The sequence below is a fragment of the Tamandua tetradactyla genome, chromosome 6, assembly GCF_023851605.1.
Source record: "Tamandua tetradactyla isolate mTamTet1 chromosome 6, mTamTet1.pri, whole genome shotgun sequence".
NCBI lineage: Eukaryota > Metazoa > Chordata > Mammalia > Pilosa > Myrmecophagidae > Tamandua > Tamandua tetradactyla.
This window is the reverse complement of record NC_135332.1, coordinates 5,861,240-5,886,299: the sequence shown is the minus strand read 5'-3', so window position 1 is coordinate 5,886,299 and position 25,060 is coordinate 5,861,240. Positions and strand designations below refer to the sequence as shown.

Sequence of the window (25,060 nt, the reverse complement as noted above, 5' to 3'; positions counted from 1 at the left end):
TTAGATTCTAAATATTAAGCACCATTTTAAATACCATTTGATAACTATCAAAACTGTGTCTGTTCTCAAAATAATCAAGTAGAAAGTTATTACAAATATTAACTTTGCTAGAGTGGTGACCTATGTTATGAAACATCTTTAAATTTTTTTATTATTTCAGGAGTTTATTTTATCTGGTATTACTATTACTGCCTATTTTTTTTTTAACCTTTTTTTGTTTTTGTTGTAAAATGTGACATATATATATATAAGAAGCAAAGAAAGAAAAAAGCAATAATTTTCAAAACACACTTCAACAGGCAGCTACAGAACAGGTCCCAGAGTTTGTCATGGGCTACCATTCCCTCATCTCAGATTTTTCCTTCTAGCTGCTCCAAAACACTGAAGGGTTTACTAGAGTCATAATAATGAAATCATAGGGTATCTGTCCTTTTGCGTCTGACTTATTTCACTCAGCATTATGTCCTCAGGGTTCATCATATTTTTTGGAACATAATTTTGTCTAACTGCTGCAGTATATTCCTTTGTATGATATACCACATTTCGTGTATCCACGCGTCCGTTGATGGGCACCTGGATTGTTTCCATCTCTTGGCAGTTGTGAATAGTGCTGCTATGAACATTGGTGTACAAATGTCAGTTTGTGTCACTGCCCTCAGCTCTTTTGGTTATATACCAGTTATTGGTATTGCTGGGTCATAGGGCAACTCAACATTTAGTTTTCTGAGGAATCACCAAACTGACTTCCACAACGGCTGCGTCATTATACATTCCCACCAGTAGAGAATAAATGCCCCAATTTCTCCACATCCATTCTAGCATTTGTAGTTTCCTGTTTGTTTAAAAGCAGCCATTCTTATAGGTGTGAGGTGACATCTCATTGTCTTCTTAATTTGCATCTCCCTTATAGCCAGTGAAGATGTGTATCTCTTTATGTGCCTTTTAGTCAACTGTGATTGCTCTTCAAAAAGTGTCTGTCATATCTTGTGCCCATTTTATAATTGGGTTGTTGTTTTGTTATTGAACTGTATAATTTCTTTATGTACACAGGATATCAAGGATGTATCCGATACGTGGTTTCCAAATATCTTCTCCCATTGAGTTGGCTGTCTCTTCACCTTCTTAGCAAAGTCCTTTGAGGCGCAGAAATTTTTTATCTTAAGGAGTTCACATTTGTCTATTTTTTCTTTTGTTGCTTGTACTTTCGTTGTAAAGTTTAAGAAGCTGCTTCCTATCACTAGATCTTAAAGATGTTTCCCTACATTTTCTTCTACAAGTTTTATGGTTCTGGCTCTTAACATTTAGATCTTTAATCCATTTTTGAATTAATTTTTGTACAGGGTGTAAGGTAGGAGTCCTCTTTCATTCTTTTGGTTATTTAAAACCAGTTCTCCCATGCCCATTTATTGAAAATACTATTCTGTCCCAGGTCAGTGGATTTGGTGGCCTTATCAAAGATCAAATGTCCATAAATTTGGTTCTAGTTCCACCTTCATCTCCTTTCTTCCTTTTGTCAAAAGGACCATTATTTCCATGGTTACTTTGGGCTGAAAATAAGATCTTTGAGAGTAGTGCTCTTAAGTCACTTCACTTTCCTTTTCATGTAACTTTCCTAGTTCAGGCTCTTATTTTGCCATTGGTTTACTATAAACAGCTTCGTATGTTTTCTGTGCCTCTAGTCATTAACTTCTTTCAGTCTCTCCTGAATACAACAAATAGAAAAACATGATAGCGTGTTTACAGCCATGCTCAAAACTTACCTCATTCATTTCAAGCTCTTATTTTCTGGCTTTTATGCTTCTCTTACCTGGATCAATCTTATCTATCCAACAGAATTTACTTTTACACCTAGTACAAACACTTTGGTTAGTCTCCTCGAAGCCTTCCTTGGCTCTTCCTATTGCTAGGAAAGTACTCCTTTTTCCTCTTCATCCTTTAAAGCCCAGATGAATCCATTTCCTTTTTTTTTTTTTTGATACTTTGACACCCAAACTGCTCTCTTGTTTTTGTAAGATCTTATTGTATTTACTGTTGAATTACATAGTAAATAAGAGGTATAAAATAGCATAATGCTTAAGAGCATGAAATCTTGGAGCCAAACGGCATTACTGTGTGAACTTCAGCTGTATTAACACTTTTGTGCCTCAGTTTCCTCATCAGTAAATTATGTGTAATGATAATATCTCCTTCATAGGATTATTGCGAGGATTAAAAGATTTAATATATGTAAAACATTTAGAATAGTGCCTGACATAGTGTTATAAATGTTTGCTAGTATAATTATTACAATTTAACATTTGTGTGTTTTCAGAATTTTTTTTTAATGTGTGGTATTCTTATTTACCCAGTTTGAGCCTAAGTTCTTTTAAGGCAAAGTATTTCATTTTTTTTTTCAATCCCTCATCAGTCATGATAGTTATTCAGTAAAACTCGTTGACTAATTTGATTTCTTTGTTGCCCGTTTTTCTGTCTGAAAACCTCTCAACAGCTCTATCTTTAAATGAGCTACTAAGGAAGGTATGTGGAAAGGCCTAAGAGAAACATGAATGTTTCACGTGTTCACCTTCCTAGGGTTAGAGGGCTGATAATGAACTATGAAAACTTACATATTATGATGTAACCTCTAAATTTTGGTAGTTAAACTGAAAAGAGTTTTGAGACAGGAACAAGGAAAAAATGTAGTTTTTGGTATTTAATACGGAAGTAACTAATCTTAGTTTTAAAATAGACCACTTTTCACTTTAGCTAAATGTCGGACTTTTTAAAAAAGAATTAAAGAATGGATTCATCTTTTAATTGTCTTAGAGCAAATGGTCATCTTTGTAGTAATCTTCTATCTTACATGTCACAATATTCTATAATTTTTAAAAAATTTACCCCTTTTTTTTCACAGGACTTCCTGATCCATTTGCTAAGGTGGTGGTTGATGGATCTGGGCAATGCCATTCAACAGATACTGTGAAGAATACGCTCGATCCAAAGTGGAATCAGCACTATGACCTGTAGGTTTAAATGATTGATTTGAAGCAAAATATAGAATTAATATTATCTGATACAGTCTTTGAAAAGAATTACTGAAAATGATCTGAGTTTGAGCTGTGGCATAATTTGGTCTCTACAGAAGGAATGGAAAACCCAGCTGGCACATACTTTGGCTTATAGACAGCTGGTTTGTAAGATTTACTCTTGATAAAGCTATGAAGAATGAAATGAAACTGGCTCACTGAATGAAGCAGTCCCCCCATACCCTTCTTAATTAGAGTTTTAATTCACTTTAGACCATTTGTAAGTATAAAACCAAAAATCAGAGTTGGAGTGTACTGATTCATGACATTCTTTTTGCTTCTATGTGGATGGTTTCTTACTTTTCTTTTTTTATAATTTTGTTTTGATCACAGTAGTATATACACTTTCTTTGTGGAGGGGGCAGGGTGTGCATGGGTGAGAAATTTAACTTGGGTCTCCTGCGTGGCAGGCCAGCATTCTACCACTGAACCAATCATATACCCTTATACTTTTGAAAAAGGCAAATGGTACTATAAGGTTTTTATTGGAAAACAGACATTCTCTGCCTTATTCTCTTTCTGATTCTCATTCTCAGGGTAACTATTCTCAATAACTTCTATTGTTTATTCTGGTATTTACCTCTATTTCTAGATATCATGCTTATTTTATCACTGCTGAGGTTTTTTGTTGTTGAGGTATTTTTAAAATTTCCTATTACAGAAGATAAAAGTATAACTTTTACAACTGATACCACCATCTCCGCTCCCACAATACGCACATGCCCTTTCCTTTCTCACCACCCTCCTTTATAAGTATTGAACCTTTTTGGTTAAAACATTGTTTAGTGTTTACGTTATGATTAACTAAATATTCATTTATCAGTCACATGGTATACAGTAATTAAATTCTATTTCTTTAATTTTTTCTTTAGTTAATAACTATCTTCCTTTGCCATTTGCTTAATTTCTGTTAATTAATTCCCAAACTCTCCTACAGAATCAAATATCTCCTCTCTGTATGTTCAACCATGTCAGGTATTCTAATTGTTTGTTTTTTTAAAATATGTTTATTGACAAATCTTCACACTCATACAGTCCATACATAGTGTACAATCAGCAGCTCACAATATCCTCACGTAGTTGTGCATTCATCACCACGATCAGTTTTAGAACATTTGCATCACTCCAGAAAAAGAAATTAAAAGAAAAAAATAAAAAAAAGTCACACATACCTCCCACTCATTGACCACTAGTATTTCAGTCTACCAATTTATTTTACCCCTTATCCCCCCATTATTTATTTATTTTTTATCCTTTTTTTTTAATTCATCAGTCCATATCCTGGATAAAAGGAGCATCAGACACAAGGTTTTCGCAATCACAGTCACATTGTAAAAGTGATATCATTATACAATTGTCTTCAAGAATCAAGACTCCTGGGACAGCTCAACATTTTCATGTACTTCCCTCCAATCACTCCAATACATCACAAACTAAAAGGGATATCTATATAATGCGTAAGAATAACCTCCAGGATGACCTCTCGACTCTGTTTGCAATCTCTCAGCTACTGAAACTTTATGTTCTCATTTCTCTCTTCCCTCTTTCGATCAAGAAGTTTTGGTCTCTTATTTCTAAGTGGCGGCACTTAAAGGTTGTTGGTAAGCCCTGTGTGCGTGGTTGGAGGTGATCTGCTCACCAGGGTGATCTGTGATATTTTCGCTGCACGGAACTCTCCTGTCCGCTGCCTGGGGGCTATATTCTCGGAGGCTAGTATCCTTGGAGTCAGACAGTTTAAGAGTTCTACGAGCTCTCTCCATCCGTTCACTAGGTTAACTTCTTTTTTTTTTTTTTCAACAATCTAGAAGTATTTATTTCATTGCTGATCATCAGGTTGTAGCATGTAACTCTCATCAATGTGCTGTCACTCTTCACTCCACTAGAAGCACCAAATGTTACGGTACCACTACTTTGGACGTCACCCTTTCAAAAGTTCTTATTACCAGCATCGTTACTTATGGATGAATTTTTTTGGGGACTTAAAAACACTTATTTCCTCTAAAAGTCACTGTATATTTCATATATAAAACTCCACAGCAGATTTAAGTCCACAATGGGGAATTAAAGAAAAAATTCTAGTTCTGTAAATTAACAGGAATAAAATAAGCATTTCTTTTTGCTTGATATAAGGAAACAAGATTTTTTTTTTCTGTACCATGAATCAGGACAGTTTTGATGATCCCTTAGAGTTAGACAATTGCTTACAAAGATGTTGAGAAATACAAATTTGGCTCCTTTTCCTGTATAAGTTAAAGAAGCATTTTCAGTATGTAAGAGTTACAGGTTATATTGTGACCCTTGTGAAAATACTTAAAAGGCCTATTCTCCCACTTGAAAAAATTCCACCTCAAAAGGAAAAGGAATCCCCACCATCCCTGAGCAAAAAATGGAAAACTCATACATACTTTTATTAGTTAATAGAAGCCATTATAAATGAGTTATCTATTTCTAGAACATTCTAGAGAATTTTTACAAACGACACAGGAATGAGGAGTTCAAAGACTTTCTCAGATAAATATTTGTAGTTTGTGTAGTTGCTCTGCAAAAACTTAAATTTACTACCAGCTAAACCTTTTCCATTTTGAAATTTGAGAATTCCTGGAGTATGTTTACGGGGCATGAAACTACGGATACGGGAATTTTTAAAATATTAGCAAATTGTGGAGGAAGAAACGAGCAGGAAAGCTATAGTGGGGAAGTAACAAAGAAACTGTCCAAAGCTATGGTTATGAGTTTGACCTTTCTTCTCATTAGCCAGGGACTTCTGGCCATCCATATGCAATATTCTGTTTTATATTAATATAAACAAGATGCTGAAAATAAAATTAAGAATGTCCCAAACTAATTTGTCTTTTGCTTAAGGAGTAACTGACAGAATGATTTTAGCTTCTTAATTAAGAAGTGTTATGATATAATTTCAAGGTATCTTAATATAACTCATTTAACCCTAAAGCAATTGTGCAATAAGCAAAATATCATAAAAGGAAAACAACAAGGGTTAACTTCCTACAGGGGCCAGTAGACAAGATGTGTGCAGCATAGCAGTTAACCTTCATATACTGGAGTTTCATCTGAAAGGCCATCAGAAACTCAGACTGTAGAAAATCGCAAATGTCACCAACGAAAGGAATGATGATTAGAGTCAAAAACTTACCATAGGGCTGTATTCTCTGAGGAATTCAGAATATTGCGGGTAAGGTTGGTTAAACCAAATCTCAGTGATGGCTTTTGAGAATGAGAATGCCTGAGTCAGTGCTATTTTAAAAGTGTAAACACTGGGAGGGAAAAAACAAAACAGTCTAATAACATCCATGGCTTAGCACCCAGAGAAAGCCTCTGCCACCAAAAGAGACTTTCTACGTAGGGTTAAGTTTCATTAAATGAGGTGTGGCCTTTCATTTTCAGGACACGTCATTTCTTGCAAGGTCTTTAGAGGCAGAAGTTCTGCTTGGATTCTAATACACATCCTGTGAGCTCAGCTTCTGACACACACCTGCTGGGTTCTAGGTTATCCTTTCCAGTCACTGGATTCACTATTTCACAGCCTCCAGAATTGCACATACACTGTTAATGTAATGAAAAATACAGCTACTGCTGCAAATTTGGCATAAGTGGAACACATATTCAAGTACTTTGCATCCTGGAGATATTTCTTGGACAGACTGGACAAGTTGTCAGCCTTTGAATCCAATGCTTAGAGTGCTTCTCCTCCCTGTAACACTTCTTCAGTATTGGCCACCATGATCCTCTGCATATCTTGAAATTCAGTATTGATGGAGCCTAGGTTTCTCTGAGCACAACTGTTGATGTAAAGCTTTTTGGTTTTTTGAACATAGGTGTCAAACTCAATAAAGGAATAAGGTCCAGACACAGTGGGCACCTTCTTCCCATGCTGTTAATTAAACTCCAGGTACAATCTTTGGTAGGCAAAAGACAACTTCTTAGGGAAGGCAATTTCACACAAAACCAAGTACACACACCCCCTGCTCAATAACGTAGTGAAAAATCGTGACTCCTCTTTCCAAGGAACATCTGGTGGGATACTGTTCATTCAGTTTTGAAACAATTGCTAGCCTACTGGTCTCTTGAAGGTCTCAGCCAAGACTGTTGGTCTCTTGCATTGAGGTGGCCAACAGGAGCCAATCTGCCACTCGGGCCATTATCATTAGTGACACCGTCTTCACAGGCTACAAGGGGCCCACTGGCTGAGATGGTCGTTTGTGGCATCTCACTTTCTCTGCCTCCGTAACAGTTATACCTATACCACAGTTCCCAAAGACATAACTGCATGTGTCTCCATTTCCCATTGAGGTGGCTGAAACAGCCTAATTTCTTCTTAATATCCATGTTTTATTGTGGAATTTTACCTCCTTCTCAGCTGTGTCTAGTGCCCTGAGTAGGGAACTTTTCAGAGAATAAATCATTAGCTTCAGCTAGGGTTGGGGAGAGTGGCTAGGAAAGGGATTCTTGGCCTTTCTGTTCCTTTTAAACACCTTCACTAATCTGTCTGTGTTCTCCCTACCTACCTATCCTGCAAAATATCTGGGGCTTCCATTTTGGGACTATGTCAAGGGGTTCGTGGCAGTAGTAGTCTTACTTCTTGTCCATTCCTCTCTGTGATTTAGGGTTCACTATCTCCAGGTTGCTAATTCAGTTCTACATGTTTATCACTCTCTAGCTTCTGCCATTTTTTCAGCATCTCATATTGTAAACATGTTAATTGCCCTAACTAAGTCTTTCAACCTTTTAGCTTAACTACCATTCTACTTCACTATTTGTTGATATCTTTTCTTTAAAACTTTCTCTTGACTTTATCTATAAAAACTAAACTTAGACTTCCCATTACAGTTGTATGCCTGATCTTACCTACTTTACTTCTAAACCATGCCTCTGGAACTACCCTAGAATCCCCAACTCAACCTGGAATCTTGTCAATTGTGTAAATTTGGCCTTCTAAACCACATGTGAGCAAATGTCATGTCTCTGCCGTGACATTATGATACCTGGAAACAACTAAGAATTGTTTTTGTGTATGCCCCTCTGTCTATGGCTCAATAATTCCAAGTTAACTTAATGAACAAATAAATAGAAGTTCACAAGTAGGCCATAGAGAGAGGTGAAAGTGCCTGGTTTCCCAGTTCTACCACTTATTCTGTGATCTTCAGCTTGTCATCTAATCCTTTGTGCATGAATTTCCAGTAATAATAATAAAAATAAAAATGCCTACTTTAGGAGACTGATATGAAGATTAAGTGAGATAATACATACCTGGCATGTAATATTCGAATATTAGCTGCTTTTAGTAGATACGCTATTTTAGGTCATTCATTTTTTGATTAATTGATTTGACCTTTGGAGTTTTGTAAACCCAGTTGTAATGATCTGCTATCCATATAGTGACTAGTTTTTGGGTTCTTAATCAGATTGTTCTAAATAATTTCTTTTAGCTTCAATCAGATTTAAATTCATCCAGAGACCCAGTACAGCAGTGAACAAGATCAGTTTACAGCCAAGTGGTATATAAAGACAAGTAAGCAGGAAATTTTAAATAGTTTGATAAGAAAGAATATGAGGAAGATAGAGGGTGCTGTGGAGATACATAGAAAACACAAATTTAGGAGTTGGGAGAGTATCCAGAAGAAGGGGTGTTTAGTTTTATACCTTTTGTAGTAATTAGCTTTAAAAAAAGAAAAGGTAAGAAGGCTCTAAGCAGAAGCAGTTTATGGTAAGGTCCAGAGATAAAAGGGAACGTGTCTCTGAAAACAGTTCCAATAGGCAGGATCAGAGAGGCCAAGTATGGTAAGAAAGGTGTGGTAAATGACGACAAAGAGAGGTAAACAGGAGCCAATTCATGAAAACCCTTGAAAACCTGTTATTAAACTTGAACGCTATCCTAAAAGCAATGGGGAACAATGAAAGCTTTTAAGTAGGGAAATACTATACTATATAATCAGGTTTATTCAAGAAGGACACTGGCTATGTGAAAAATGGCTTAGAGGGAGGCAAGAATTGCAAGGAGACTAGTTCTAAGACAGTGGAGTAATCCAGCAAATAGAAAGTGATGGCTTAAAACAGGAAAATGGCAAAGTCAACTGATAGGTTAACATTCTAAATATTGTTAATATAAGACCTTAAACTTTTAAATATTTCTATCCTTGGAAAAAAATGAAATCATATACCCTCTGCTCTGTTGGATTTGGCCTACAGAATATAGTTTGCTGATCCCTGCCTTAGACTCCTTACCAATCTCCATGCTTTTCTCTCCTTGCCTTATCACCTTTCTCAACATACAGCTAGAGTGGTTGTGTTAAATATATTTCATATTTAGTCTGTCTTCTGTTCAGAAACCTCTTTGGTTTCTCATATTGCTTGGGATAAAAGCCGAAGTTAATACTGTGGCTTTCAAGATGATCTTGGTTTGTTTCCTGTATTGGTTAGGGCAAGCTAACTTGATATAATAGACAACCCTAAAATGTCTGGACTGTCTTAGTATCCTAGGGTTTCTGTAACCAAGTACCACAAACTCGGCTGCTTAAAACAACATGAATTTATTCTCACAGTTCTGAAGACTCGAAGTCCAAAATCAAGGTGTGAGCAGTGTTGTGTTCCATCTGAAGCCTGTAAGGGAGAATCTTTCCTTGCCTCTTTTGGGTTTTGGTTTTGCTTTCAGTCATTGGCATTCATTGACTTGTAGATGCATCTGCCTTCATCTTCATATCGCCTACTCCCCTGTGTCTGTCTGTGTCCAAATTTCCCCTTCTTATGAGGACACCAGTCATACTGGATTAGGGGCCTGTCCTAATCTGGTTTGGCCTCATTTTAAGCAGTCACTTCTTTAGGAACACTGTTTCCAAATAAGGTCACATTCACAGCACCAGGGGTTAGGAATTGACCATATCTTTTTGGGGGACGTAATTCAACCCATTAACAGTGGCTTAACAGTAGAAATTTATTTTATACCTAAAGTTCATTTTGCAGGGAGGCGGAACACTGTTATACACCATCATTTAAAGACCTGCATTATCAGTATATCTTCTCAAAGAGGTTTCCTGGGCCTTGACATCCAACCTCCTAACAGAGAAGAGGGAGAGTGGGATGTTTTTAAAAATGGTCTAGGCTTGATGGTGACATTTTCCATTCATGTTTCATTGCCCAGAATTTATTATGGGTGTCTGGGAGATGTGGTCTAACTGTGTGCCCAGGAAAGCAGGAAGGCTTGATGGACTAACCATTCTCTGCCAAAGCTCTTATTACCTCTTAACTTTATCCACTGCTCCTCTTTTCAACAGTGTTGCAGTCATACATTGGCCTCCTTGAACTTTCTTGAACATGTAAAACATGCTTTGCCCCTGTCTCAGGTCCTTGTTGTTTCTGCTTGAAATGCTCTTTCCTTGATATCTACCTAATTTGCTCTCTTAATTCTCTTCAGATTCATTTTAACTCTTCTGTTGCCATCTAACAAATTACCACAAACTTAGTGGCTTAAATATAACTTATGTTTATTATCATACAGTTTTTATGAATAGTAGTGTGGGTGTAGCTTAGCTGAGTCCTCTGCTCAGGGTCTCACACCTGCAGTCCAGGTGTTGTCTGGGGCTATAATCTCTTCACATGTTTGATTGGGGGAAAGATCCTTTTTCAGGCTCCTTGAGGGTATTAGCAGAATTCATTTCATTGCAGCTGTAGGACTGAGGTCCCCATTTTCTTGCTGGCTGTTGGTCCAGGACTGCTCTTGGCAAATAGAGGCTTCCAGTAATTCCTTGCTATGTGGCCCTCTATTTAGGCTGTTCATAACATGGCATCTTGCTGCTTCAAGGTGAGCAGTGAGAGTCTCTTACTCCAGTTCACTAAGATACAGACACTATATAATATAATGTAATTATGTGAGTGAGAGTTTGCCATATGATTATTATTATTTTTTTGGATGCATGCGCTGGGAATCAAACCCGGGTCTTTTGGATGGCAGGTGAGCATTCTACTACTGAGCCATCTGTTGCCATGTTCTTTTACTACTGAACGATCCGTTGCCACGTTCTTTTAATGAGAAGCAAGTCACAAGTTCTTTCTGTAATTGAAGGGGAGGGGATTACAAGTGTGTGACTCATTGACGGTCACCTTAGGATGTGTATCATGAGATCTTTATTTGAATGTCTCCTTTTCAGGAGACCTTCCTTAACTAACCTCTACAAAATAACAATCACCTCCTGTCTTTTTCCTATCTTGCTTTTTCTCCATAGTGTTTATCACCATCTGACATTCATTTTCTATCTCTCACCTCAAAAATATAAAATTCCTGAGGGCAGGAACTTTGGTTTCTTTACTGCTGTGTCTTCAGTGCCTTGAACAATGCTTGGAACAAAATAGATGTTCAATAAACATTTGTTGAATGAATGAAAGAGCCAGGTAAAGAAAAAATGATGAAAGGATTTTGAATGGAAAGTACAGGAAAGGAATGTGTAGGGAAACAGTACTTTACGAAGATAAAGTGAACAGTTAAAGCTTTAGTTTTCTTAGTTTATAAAGGCTAAGGGGTGAGCGGCATGGTTAAAAATTGAGAAGTGATGTAGAACATGAAAGTAAATATAGTTCATTTGCCATATTGTAAAATGCTTGAATGAAGGTGTACATTTGAAAACTTTAGCCAAGTAAATTTAGTTTAAGAATAGCTTTAGTTCATTATCTTGGTAGATAGTATTGACAGGAATTATAGTGAATTGCAAGACTTGTTGATGGTAAAATCACAATTAGCTACTAAGAGAACTGTTCTTTATTTATTATTATTACTTAAGATAAATGACAAAAGGGTGGTCATGCTTATTCACTTCATTAAGCTCTATTGTGGCATTTTGATAGTCTGCACTATGAACATTGTTTCTGCTTGCATTATTTAAATGTTTTCTGAGTTTTTTTTTTTTGCATAGGCAGGCACCTGGAATCGAACCCGGGTCTCCAGCATGGCAGGCGAGAACTCTCCCTGCCAAGCCACAGTGTCCCACCCTCTGAGTTACTTTTTGAACCATCTTGTAATTACTTTACAACCTGCTGTGTTTAAAAGCTGATGAATAATATATTTGAAAATATAAAAAATCTGAGAAATACCTGTAGTTATGACATTTTGAATTATTTGTGACTTAATTGATTTTATGTTCTTTATCTTCAGAAAGCTATCATATTGAATTTAAAGACATGAAAATACTCGATGCTACTCTATCAATCGGTGGGAACTGTAGTCTCTGATTAAAACACCTACACTCCACAGCAATAATGTATACCAGGAGATGAAGGGTATCTGAAACAATCAGTGTGCACGTGAGCTTTCTTTTTACTCTATGGCAGAGATGTCAGAATAAAAGAACATCAAGAAATGACTAGCTTTTAGAAAATCTAGAGTGATTTAAGTCAGAAAGATATTAACTAAGCAGTATATTCTTATTATGCCCTTGATACCATTTCAGATCTAGTAAAAGTTCTTATTTTTGTGAATAATGTAAAAATTCATTTTTGAGTTCATGGTATGGTAAGATCACAAATTATTCATAAGTTTTACAGGGAAGTATCCCCTGCCCTGCTTTTCATATATGGTCCCTGCAACAAAGTACTTGGTACACAATAAATATTTGTTTATGCTATTTTATATACTTATGTTTTTCCAGAAATCTTACCATTTGCTTCACTGCTTAAAAGTGAATTATTTAGAAACTAATTTTGGTCAACTTGCCATTTTCTTTGCACATTCCATTGGGACAATTAACTTTTTACGATTTAACTAAATTATTTTAGACCTGTATTTGTGATTAATCATATTAAAGAAGTGGGAGTTTTGATTAGAGAGAAAAGGAAGATGTATTTCTTAAATTTGGGTTGTAGACGGAAAGAAAATAGGTTTAAGATAGTGTAGTTAGGGGGCTTTAGGTTGCTTGGGAATGGGTTCAGGGTACTGGGATCCTGAAGTCCCAAGCCAGGCAAGAGAATTTTATTGAGCTTTTCCTCGCACATCCACTAAATATACCACTGCTACTTGAGAAGATCATCAGTCCAGTTGCACCTTTTCACTCTGCCTAGGACTATTGGTATGGAGTGGAAAGTGAAGGAAAAAGAGACAGGCTAACATTCTTAGACTACTTTCCTAAGTTGACATTAAAAGAAATATACTGGAAACCGTTTATTTTATTTTATTTTTAATAGTACCAAGAAATTCAGATGATTCTCAAGTTTTTTATATGCCACTAAGGTCTTTGATTATTACTTGTATGATTTTTCCATAACTGTATGTCTAAATGGGGGCCGTAAAAAAGGAGCAGAGAGATATCATCTCACACCCACCAGAATGGCCATTATCAACAAAACAGAAAATGACAAGTGCTGGAGAGGATGCGGAGAAAGAGGCACACTTATCCACTGTTGGTGGGAATGTCAAAGGGTGCAACCACTGTGGAAGGCAGTTTGGCGGTTCCTCAAAAAGCTGAATATAGAATTGCCGTACGACCCAGCAATACCATTGCTAGGTATCTACTCAAAGGACTTAAGGGCAAAGACACAAACGGACATTTGCACACCAATGTTTATAGCAGCATTATTTACAATTGCAAAGAGATGGAAACAGCCAAAATCTCCATCAACAGAAGAGTGGCTAAACAAACTGTGGTATATACATACGATGGAATATTATGCAGCTTTAAGACAAGATAAACTTATGAACCATGTAATAACATGGATGGACCTAGAGAATATTATGCTGAGTGAATCCAGCCAAAAACTAAAGGACAAATACTGTATGGTCCCACTGATGTGAACGGACATTTGAGAATAAACTTGAAATATGTCATTGGTAACAGAGTTCAGCAGGAGTTAGAAACAGGGTAAGACAATGGGTAATTGAAGCTGAAGGGATACAGACTGTGCAACAGGACTAGATACAAAAACTCAAAAATGGACAGCACAATAATACCTAATTGTAAAGTAATCATGTTAAAACACTGAATGAAGCTGCATCTGAGCTATAGGTTTTTGTTTTGTTTTGTGTTGTTTTGTTTTGATTTTACTATTATTACTTTTATTTTTTTCTCTATATTAACATTCTATATCTTTTTCGGTTATGTTGCTAGTTCTTCTAAACCAATGCAAATGTACTAAGAAATGATGATCATGCAGCTGTGTGATGATGTTAAGAATTAATGATTGCATGTGTAGAATGGTATGATCTCTAAATGTTGGGTTAATTTCTTTTTTTCTGTTAATTAAAAAAAAAAAAAAAGAGAAGGGATAATTGGAGATGAAGGGATACAGACTGTACAACGGGACTGGATATAAAAACTCAGAAATGGACAGCACAATACTACCCAATTGTAATGCAATTATGTTAAAACACTGAATGAAGCTGCATGTGAGGTATAGGTTTTTTGTTTTTGTTTTTTTTGTTTTTTTTTTCTTTCTATTATTGTTTTAATTCTTATTCTGTTGTCTTTTTATTTCTTTTTCTAAATCGATGCAAATGTACTAAGAAATGATGAATATGCAACTATGTGATGTTTTTAAGAATTACTGATTGTACATGTACATTGAAATGATTTCTAATTGTTTTGTTAATTCTTTTTTTAATTAATAAAAAAAAAAGATTTATAAAAAAAAAAAAAAAAAAAAAGAAAAGGAAAAAAAAAAAAAAAAAGGAGCAGAGTGGGCCTCAGCTTTTAAAGTTTTCTGGCATTCTCTACTTTTTTAAAAAAAAACAAAAAACAAAAAACAAAACATGGGCAGACACCAGGAATCAAACCCAGGTTTCTGGCATAACAGGCGAGAATTTGGCCACTGAGCCACTGTGGCCCATCCTTCCCACTTTTATAAGCTATAGGATATCTTCAAACAAACAAGAACCAAAGCCAAAATCAAAAACTATGCAAATCCATGAGCTTGTCTTTGTACTAAGCCAGAAATGAAATCCTTAGTTTGAAATAGATTGGTGGTAGTTGGTATAGCTAGAATCCTAGTTTCTTCTAACTCCAGAAATAAAAAGATACGACACCTGTCCAAATTAAGAAGAGCCTCTAGGAACTCCCTGCTTTTCCTGGTTTCCACTCTGCTTGGGTAGAGAGAGAAGCTATAGGAAGTATGGAGAAGTTTTCAATTCAGTTACAAAGGCTTCAGAGCAGGGTAAGAATGTAACCTTGATACCTCAGGTCTGAACTCAGATGCATTTTCCTGTAGAAACATTTCTTTTCCTTGGTTAGATTCTCTACTGTTGGTAAGATGCTATGCTTCAGACCCGTAGTTTCGTGCAACATTGTTTTTGTGGGAAAACAGGTTCTGCCATTCTAGGCAGTTAATTTGTAAAGCCATTTTGGGAACAAGATCTCTGTGAAGGGAGATGAACTCTGGTCTAATTTTTCTTAAGCTGGGCTTGAATGATTTTTCTTCAAATAAGCCCACAATTTTAGGTGTTTGTGTTTTGTTTTTTAATTGAGGTGAAATTCATATAACATAAAATTAACCATTTTAAAGTGAACAATTCAGTGGCATTTAGTTCATTCATACTGTTATTCAATCACCATCTCTATCTAGATCTAAAATATATTCATCACCCCAAAAAGAAATCCAGAACCATTAAGCAGTTGTTTCACATTTTTCCTATCCCCTTACTTTTGGCAACCACCAGTCTGCTTTCTGTCTATGTTGACCTATTCTGGATATTTCATATAAATGAAATCATGCAATATGTGCCCTTTTGTGACTGGTTTCTTTCATTTAGGTTAATGTTACTTTTTTGCAAATCTTTTTTTTTTTATTAATTAAAGAAAAAAAGAAATTAACACAACATTTAGAAATCATTCCATTCTACATATGCAATCAGTAATTCTTAACATCATCACATAGATGCATGATCATCATTTCTTAGTACATTTGCATCGATTTAGGAAAAGAACTAGCAAAACAACAGAAAAAGATATAGAATGTTAATATAGAGAAAAAAATAAAAAAGACAAACAAACAAACAAACAAAAAACTATAGCTCAGATGCAGTTTCATTCAGTGTTTTAACATAATTACATTACAATTAGGTATTATTGTGCTGTCCAATTTTGAGTTTTTGTATCTAGTCCTGTTGCACAGTCTGTATCCCTTCAGCTCCAGTTACCCATTATTTTACCCTGTTTCTAACTCCTGCTGGTCTCTGTTACCAATGACATATTCTAACTTTATTCTCGAATGTCAGTTCACATCAGTGGGACCATACAGTATTTGTCCTTTAGTTTTTGGCTAGACTCACTCAGCATAATGTTCTCTAGGTCCATCCATGTTATTACATGCTTCATATGTTTATTTTGTCTTAAAGCTGCATAATATTCCATTGTATGTATATACCACAGTTTGTTTAGCCACTCGTCTGTTGATGGACATTTTGGCTGTTTCCATCTCTTTGCAATTGTAAATAATGCTGTTATAAACATTGGTGTGCAAATGTCCGTTTGTGTCTTTGCCCTTAAGTCCTTTGAGTAGATACCTAGCAATGGTATTGCTGGGTCGTATGGCAATTCTATATTCAGTTTTTTGAGGAACCGCCAAACTGCCTTCCACAGTGGTTGCACCATTTGACATTCCCACCCACAGTGGATAAGTGTGCCTCTTTCTCCGCATCCTCTCCAGCGCTTGACATTTTCTGTTTTGTTGATAATGGCCATTCTGGTGGATGTGAGATGATATCTCATTGTGGTTTTGATTTGCATTTCTCTAATGGCCAGGGACATTGAGCATCTCTTCATGTGCCTTTTGGCCATTTGTATTTCCTCTTCTGAGAGGTGTCTGTTCAAGCCTTTTTCCCATTTTGTAATTGGGTTGGCTGTCTTTTTGTTGTTGAGTTGGACAATCTCTTTATAAATTCTGGATACTAGACCTTTATCTGATATGTCGTTTCCAAATATTGTCTCCCATTGTGTAGGCTGTCTTTCTACTTTCTTGATGAAGTTCTTTGATGCACAAAAGTGTTTAATTTTGATGAGCTCCCATTTATTTATTTATTTCTTCAGTGCTCTTGCTTTAGGTTTAAGGTCCATAAAACCGCCTCCAATTGTAAGTTTCATAAGATATCTCCCTACATTTTCCTCTAACTGTTTTATGGTCTTAGACCTAATGTTTAGATCTTGATCCATTTTGAGTTAACTTTTGTATAGGGTGTGAGATAAGGGTCTTCTTTCATTCTTTTGCATATGGATATCCAGTTCTCTAGGCACCATTTATTGAAGAGACTGTTCTGTCCCAGGTGAGTTGGCTTGACTGCCTTATCAAAGATCAAATATCCATAGATGAGAGGGTCTATATCTGAGCACTCTATTCGATTCCATTGGTCGATATATCTATCTTTATGCCAATACCATGCTGTTTTGACCACTGTGGCTTCATAATATGCCTTAAAGTCCGGCATCACGAGACCTCCAGCTTCGTTTTTTTTCCTCAAGATGTTTTTTGCAATTCGGGGCACCCTGCCCTTCCAGATAAATTTGCTTATTGGTTTTTCTAATTCTGAAAAATAAGTTGTTGGGATTTTGATTGGTATTGCATTGAATCTGTAGATCAGTTTAGGTAGGATTGACATCTTAATTATATTTAGTCTTCCAATCCATGAACACGGTATGCCCTTCCATCTATTTAGGTCTTCTGTGATTTCTTTTAGCAGTTTTTTGTAGTTTTCTTTATATAGGTTTTTTGTCTCTTTGGTTAAATTTATTCCTAGGTATTTTATTCTTTTAGTTGCGATTGTAAATGGGATTCGTTTCTTGATTTCCCCCTCAGCTTGTTCATTACTAGTGTATAGAAAAGCTACAGATTTTTGAATGTTGATCTTGTAGCCTGCTAGTTTGCTGTACTCATTTATTAGCTCTAGTAATTTTGTTGTGGATTTTTCTGGGTTTTCAACATATAGTATCATATCGTCTGCAAACAGTGATAGTTTTACTTCTTCCTTTCCAATTTTGATGTCTTGTATTTCTTTTTCTTGTCTAATTGCTTTGGCTAGAACTTCCAACACAATGTTGAATAATAGTGGTGATAGTGGACATCCTTGTCTTGTTCCTGATCTTAGGGGGAAAGTTTTCAATTTTTCCCCATTGAGGATGATATTAGCTGTGGGTTTTTCATATATTCCCTCTCTCATTTTAAGGAAGTTCCCTTGTATTCCTATCTTTTGAAGTGTTTTCAACAGGAAAGGATGTTGAATCTTGTCAAATGCCTTCTCTGCCTCAATTAGATGATCATGTGATTTTTCTGCTTTGATTTGTTGATGTGGTGTATTACATTAATTGATTTTCTTGTGTTGAACCATCCTTGCATACCTGGAATGAATCCTACTTGGTCATGATGTATAATTCTTTTAATGTGTTGTTGGATACGATTTGCTAGAATTTTATTGAGGATTTTTGCATCTATATTCATTAGAGAGATTGGTCTATAGTTTTCTTTTTTTGTAATATCTTTGCCTGGTTTTGGTATGAGGGTGATGTTGGCTTCATAGAATGAATTAGGTAGTTTTCCCTCCACTTCGATTATTTTGAAGAGTTTGAGGAGAGTTGGTACTAATTCTTTCTGGAATGTTTGATAGAATTCACATGTGAAGCTGTCTGGTCCTGGACTTTTCTTTTTAGGAAGCTTTTGAATGACTAATTCAATCTCTTTACTTGTGATTGGTTTGTTGAGGTCATCTATTTCTTCTTGAGTCAAAGTTGGTTGTTCATGCCTTTCCAGGAACCCATCCATTTCATCTAAATTGTTGTATTTATTAGCGTAAAGTTGTTCATAGTATCCTGTTATTACCTCTTTTATTTCTGTGAGGTCAGTAGTTATGTCTCCTCTTCCATTTCTGATCTTATTTATTTGCATCCTCTGTCTTCTTCTTTTTGTCAGTCTTGCTAAGGGCCCATCAATCTTATTGATTTTCTCATAGAACCAACTTCTGGTCTTATTGATTTTCTCTATTGTTTTCATGTTTTCAATTTCATTTATTTCTGCTGTAATCTTTGTTAGTTCTTTCCTTTTGCTTGCTTTGGGGTTAGTTTGCTGTTCTTTCTCCAGTTCTTCCAAGTGGACAGTTAATTCCTGCATTTTTGCCTTTTCTTCTTTTCTGATATAGGCATTTAGAGCAATAAATTTCCCTCTTAGCACTGCCTTTGCTGCGTCCCATAGGTGTTGATATGTTGTGTTTTCGTTTTCATTCGCCTCGAGATATTTACTAATTTCTCTTGCAATTTCTTCCTTGACCCACTCGTTGTTTAAGAGTGTGTTGTTGAGCCTCCACGTATTTGTCAATTTTCTGGCACTCCGCCTATTATTGATTTCCACCTTCATTCCTTTATGATCCGAGAAAGTGTTGTGTATGATTTCAATCTTTTTAAATTTGTTAAGACTTGCTTTGTGACCCAGCATATGGTCTATCTTTGAGAATGATCCATGAGCACTTGAAAAAAAGGTGTATCCTGCTTTTGTGGGATGTAATGTCCTATAAATGTCTGTTAAGTCTGACTCATTTATAGTAATATTCAGATTCTCTATTTCTTTATTGGTCCTCTGTCTAGATGTTCTGTCCATTGATGAGAGTGGTGAATTGAAGTCTCCAACTATTATGGTATATGTGTGTATTTCCCTTTTCAGTGTTTGCAGTGTATTCCTCACGTAATTTGGGGCATTCTGGTTCGGTGCATAAATATTTATGATTGTTATGTCTTCTTGTTTAATTGTTCCTTTTATTAGTAGATAGTGTCCTTCTTTGTCTCTTTTAACTGTTTTACATTTGAAGTCTAATTTGTTGGATATTAGTATAGCCACTCCTGCTCTTTTCTGGTTGTTATTTGCATGAAATATCTTTTCCCAACCTTTCACTTTCAACCTATATTTATCTTTGGGTCTAAGATGTGTTTCCTGTAGACAGCATATAGAAGGATCCTGTTTTTCAATCCATTCTGCCAGTCTATGTCTTTTGATTGGGGAATTCAGTCCATTAACATTTAGAGTTATTACTGTTTGGATAATATTTTCCTCTACCATTTTGCCTTTTGTATTATATGTATCATATCTGACTTTCCTTCTTTCTACACTCTTCTCCATGTCTCTCTCTTCTGTCTTTTTGTATCTGACTCTAGTGCTCCCTTTAGTATTTCTTGCAGAGCTGGTCTCTTGGTTACAAATTCTCTCAGTGACTTTTTGTTTGAGAATGTTTTAATTTCTCCCTCATTTTTGAAGGACAATTTTGCTGGATATAGGAGTCTTGGTTGGCAGTTTTTCTCTTTTAATAACTTAAATATATCATCCCACTATCTTCTAGCTTCCATGGTTTCTGCTGAGAAATCTACACATAGTCTTATTGGGTTTCCCTTGTATGTGATGGATTGATTCTCTCTCGCTGCTTTCAAGATCCTCTCTTTCTCTTTGACCTCTGACATTCTAACTAGTAAGTGTCTTGGGGAACGCCTATTTGGGTCTAAAATCTTTGGGGTGCGCTGCACTTCTTGGATCTGTAATTTTAGGTCTTTCATAAGAGTTGGGAAATATTCAGTGATAATTTCTTCCTTTAGTTTTTCTCCTCCTTTTCCCTTCTCTTCTCCTTCTGGGATACCCACAACACGTATATTTGTGCGGTTCACATTGTCCTTGAGTTCCATGATACCCTGTTCGAATTTTTCCATTTGTTTCCGGATAGTTTCTGTTTCTTTGTGGAATTCAGATGTTCCATCCTCCAAATCACTAATTCTATCTTCTGTCTCTTTAAATCTATCATTGTAGGTATCCATTGTTTTTTCCATCTTTTCTACTTTATCCTTCACTTCCATAAGCTCTGTGATTTGTTTTTTCAGTTTTTCTATTTCTTCTTTTTGATCAGCCCATGTCTTCTTCATGTCCTCCTTCAATTTATCGATTTCCTTTTTGAAGAGGATTTCCATTTCTGTTCGTATATTCAGCATTATTTGTCTCAACTCCTGTATCTCATTTGAACTATTGGTTTGTTCCTTTGATTGGGCCATATTTTCAATTTTCTGAGCGTGATCCGTTATCTTCTGCTGGCGTCTGGGCATTTAGTCAGATTTCCCTGGGTGTTGGACCCCACAGGTTGAAAGATTTTTCTGTGAAATCTCTGGGTTCTGTTTTTCTTATCCTGCCCAGTAGGTGGCGCTCGTGGCACATGTTTGTCTACGGGATCCACCAGTGAAAGTTGCTGTGGGTCCTTTAACTCTGGAAGACTCTCGCCGTAGGGGAGGTTTGGCAGCCGAAGCGACATGGAAGAGTGCCAGCCGGCCCGGGGGTCCAAACGCGGGGAGGGTCGCTGGCCGCCGCAGCACGGGAGAGCGCCTGACCGAATTTCCTCGTCGGCCCGGGGTACCAAGCGTGGCGGGAGGGCGCCAGCTGTCACAGCCCGGGAGAGTGCACTGTTCCCAGCCGGACTGGGGAATCACATGTTTGGAAGGGACCCCCCCGGTCACCGTTGTCCGCAGTCTGGGGATTTCCGACCCAACTCTCTCAGTTGGTCCGGGGGGCCTTGCGTGGTGGGGGCGCCAGCTGCCGCGGCCCAAGGGGACCGCCTGCCCAATTCTTCCAGCTGGCCTGGGAAGGAGGAAGGGAGGGACTCCGGCCGCTTGCCGTCCCGCCCGGGAAAGCCCGTGCCCCTCGGTGATCTCACTGGAGCTGCTTCTCCCAGGCAGTCAGCCGTTCCAGGATGGGGTACGCCGTCCCTTTGATCTCTGTCGTGGCTCCGGGAGCTGCTCTGTATTTTCTCCACTCCCCCCGTAGCTGTTCTGGAGGAGGAAAGGTGAGGGTGGCAAGGCTGTCGAGGCCGGTGGCGGAGGAGCTGGTGAAGGCGGAAGAGGGCACGGTGGTGGTTGGAGAGCCGCGGGAGCAGGAGAGGGAAGAGGGGAGAGGAGGGCGGGCGGGCCGGCTCCTGTGGGGCGTGGGCGCCGCGCGCTGGGCTGGCGGACAAAGGGGAGAGGAGGGCGGGCGGGCCGGCTGCTGCGGGGCGTGGGTGCCGCGCGCCGGTCCAGCGGACAAAGAGACAGTACCATGCTGTTTTGATCACTGTGGCTTCATAATATGCCTTAAGGTCCGGCAGCATGAGACCTCCAACTTCGTTGTTTTTCCTCAAGATACTTTTAGCAAGCTTATTGGTTTTTCTGTTTCTGAAAAATAAGTTGTTGGGATTTTGATTGGTATTGCATTGAATCTGTAAATCAATTTAGGTAGGATTGACATCTTAACAATATTTAGTCTTCCAATCCATGAACACGGTATGCCCTTCCATCTATTTAGGTCTTCTGTAATTTCTTTTAACAGTTTTTTGTAGTTTTCTTTGTATAGTTTTTTTGTCTCTTTAGTTAAATTTATTCCTAGGTATTTTATTCTTTTAGTTGCAATTGTAAATGGGATTCGTTTCTTGATTTCCCCCTCAGCTTGTTCATTGCTCGTGTATAGAAATGCTACAGATTTTTGAATGTTGATCTTGTAACCTGCTACTTTGCTGTACTCATTTATTAGCTCTAGTAGTTTTGTTGTGGATTTTTCTGGGTTTTCGACGTATGATATCATATCGTCTGCAAACAGTGATAGTTTTACTTCTTCCTTTCCAATTTTGATGTCTTGTATTTCTTTTTCTTGTCTAATTGCTCTGGCTAGAACCTCCAAGATGATGTTGAATAATAGTGGTGATAATGGACATCCTTGTCTTGTTCCTGATCTTAGGGGGAAAGTTTTCAATTTTTCCCCATTGAGGATGATATTAGCTGTGGGTTTTTCATATATTCCCTCTCTCATTTTAAGGAAGTTCCCTTGTATTCCTATCTTTTGAAGTGTTTTCAACAGGAAAGGATGTTGAATCTTGTCAAATGCCTTCTCTGCATCAATTGAGATGATCATGTGATTTTTCTGCTTTGATTTGTTGATATGGTGTATTACATTAATTGATTTTCTTATGTTGAACCATCCTTGCATACCTGGGATGAATCCTACTTGGTCATGATGTATAATTCTTTTAATGTGTTGTTGGATTCGATTTGCTAGAATTTTGTTGAGGATTTTTGCATCTATATTCATTAGAGAGATTGGTCTGTAGTTTTCTTTTTTTGTAATATCTTTGCCTGGTTTTGGTATGAGGGTGATGTTAGCTTCATAGAATGAATTAGGTAGTTTTCCCTCCACTTCAATTTTTTTGAAGAGTTTGAGGAGAGTTGGTACTAATTCTTTCTGGAATGTTTGGTAGAATTCACATGTGAAGCCGTCTGGTCCTGGACTTTTCTTTTTAGGAAGCTTTTGAATGACTGATTCAATTTCTTTACTTGTGATTGGTTTGTTGAGGTCATCTATTTCTTCTTGAGTCAAAGTTGGTTTTTCATGCCTTTCCAGGAACCCATCCATTTCATCTACATTGTTGTATTTATTAGCGTAAAGTTGTTCATAGTATCCTGTTATTACCTCTTTTATTTCTGTGAGGTCAGTGGTTATGTCTCCTCTTCCATCTCTGATCTTATTTATTTGCATCCTCTGTCTTCTTCTTTTTGTCAGTCTTGCTAAGGGCCCATCAATCTTATTGATTTTCTCATAGAACCAACTTCTGGTCTTATTGATTTTCTCTATTGTTTTCATGTTTTCAATTTCATTTATTTCTGCTGTAATCTTTGTTAGTTCTTTCCTTTTGCTTGCTTTGGGGTTAGTTTGCTGTTCTTTCTCCAGTTCTTCCAAGTGGACAGTTAATTCCTGCATTTTTGCCTTTTCTTCTTTTCTGATATAGGCATTTAGAGCAATAAATTTCCCTCTTAGCACTGCCTTTGCTGCGTCCCATAGGTGTTGATATGTTGTGTTTTCGTTTTCATTCGCCTCGAGATATTTACTAATTTCTCTTGCAATTTCTTCCTTGACCCACTCGTTGTTTAAGAGTGTGTTGTTGAGCCTCCACGTATTTGTCAATTTTCTGGCACTCCGCCTATTATTGATTTCCACCTTCATTCCTTTATGATCCGAGAAAGTGTTGTGTATGATTTCAATCTTTTTAAATTTGTTAAGACTTGCTTTGTGACCCAGCATATGGTCTGTCTTTGAGAATGATCCATGAGCACTTGAGAAAAAGGTGTATCCTGCTTTTGTGGGATGTAATGTCCTATAAATGTCTGTTAAGCCTAGCTCATTTATTGTAATATTCAGATTCTCTATTTCTTTAGTGATCCTCTGTCTAGATGTTCTGTCCATTGATGAGAGTGGTGAACTGAAGTCTCCAACTATTAGGTTATATGTGTGTATTTCCCTTTTCAGTGTTTGCAGTGTATTCCTCACGTATTTTGGGGCATTCTGGTTCGGTGCATAAATATTTATGATTGTTATGTCTTCTTGTTTAATTGTTCCTTTTATTAGTAGATAGTGTCCTTCTTTGTCTCTTTTAACTGTTTTACATTTGAAGTCTAATTTGTTGGATATTAGTATAGCTACTGCTGCTCTTTTTCTGGTTGTTATTTGCATGAAATATCTTTTCCCAACCTTTCACTTTAAACCTATGTTTATCTTTGGGTCTAAGATGTGTTTCCTGTAGACAGAATATAGAAGGATCCTGTTTTTCAATCCATTCTGCCAGTCTATGCCTTTTGATTGGGGAATTCAGTCCATTAACATTTAGAGTTATTACTGTTTGGATAATATTTTCCTCTACCATTTTACCTTTTGTATTATATATATCATATCTGATTTTCCTTCTTTCTACACTCTTCTCCATACCTCTCTCTTCTGTCTTTTTGGTTCTGACTCTAGTGCTCCCTTTAGTATTTCTTGCAGAGCTGGTCTCTTGTCACAAATTCTCTCAGTGACTTTTTGTTTGAGAATGTTTTAATTTCTCCCTCATTTTTGAAGGACAATTTTGCTGGATATAGAAGTCTTGGTTGGCAGTTTTTCTCTTTTAGTAATTTAAATATATCATCCCACTGTCTTCTAGCTTCTATGGTTTTTGCTGAGAAATCTACATATAGTCTTATTGAGTTTCCCTTGTATGT

General features: G+C 36.9%; 1 protein-coding gene and 1 pseudogene across 1 annotated transcript in view; one reads left to right on the top strand and one right to left on the bottom strand.

Moving 5' to 3' along the window:
• Positions 1–25,060, top strand: part of SMURF2 (SMAD specific E3 ubiquitin protein ligase 2) — a 152,153-nt gene that overhangs the window by 67,528 nt on the left and 59,565 nt on the right. The window contains exon 3 of the mRNA XM_077163594.1: positions 2,894–3,002. Within this exon, the coding sequence (XP_077019709.1) occupies positions 2,894–3,002 (109 nt within the window). The remainder of the gene's footprint in view (positions 1–2,893; positions 3,003–25,060) is intronic.
• Positions 6,604–7,225, bottom strand: LOC143687026 (vesicle-trafficking protein SEC22b pseudogene; annotated as a pseudogene).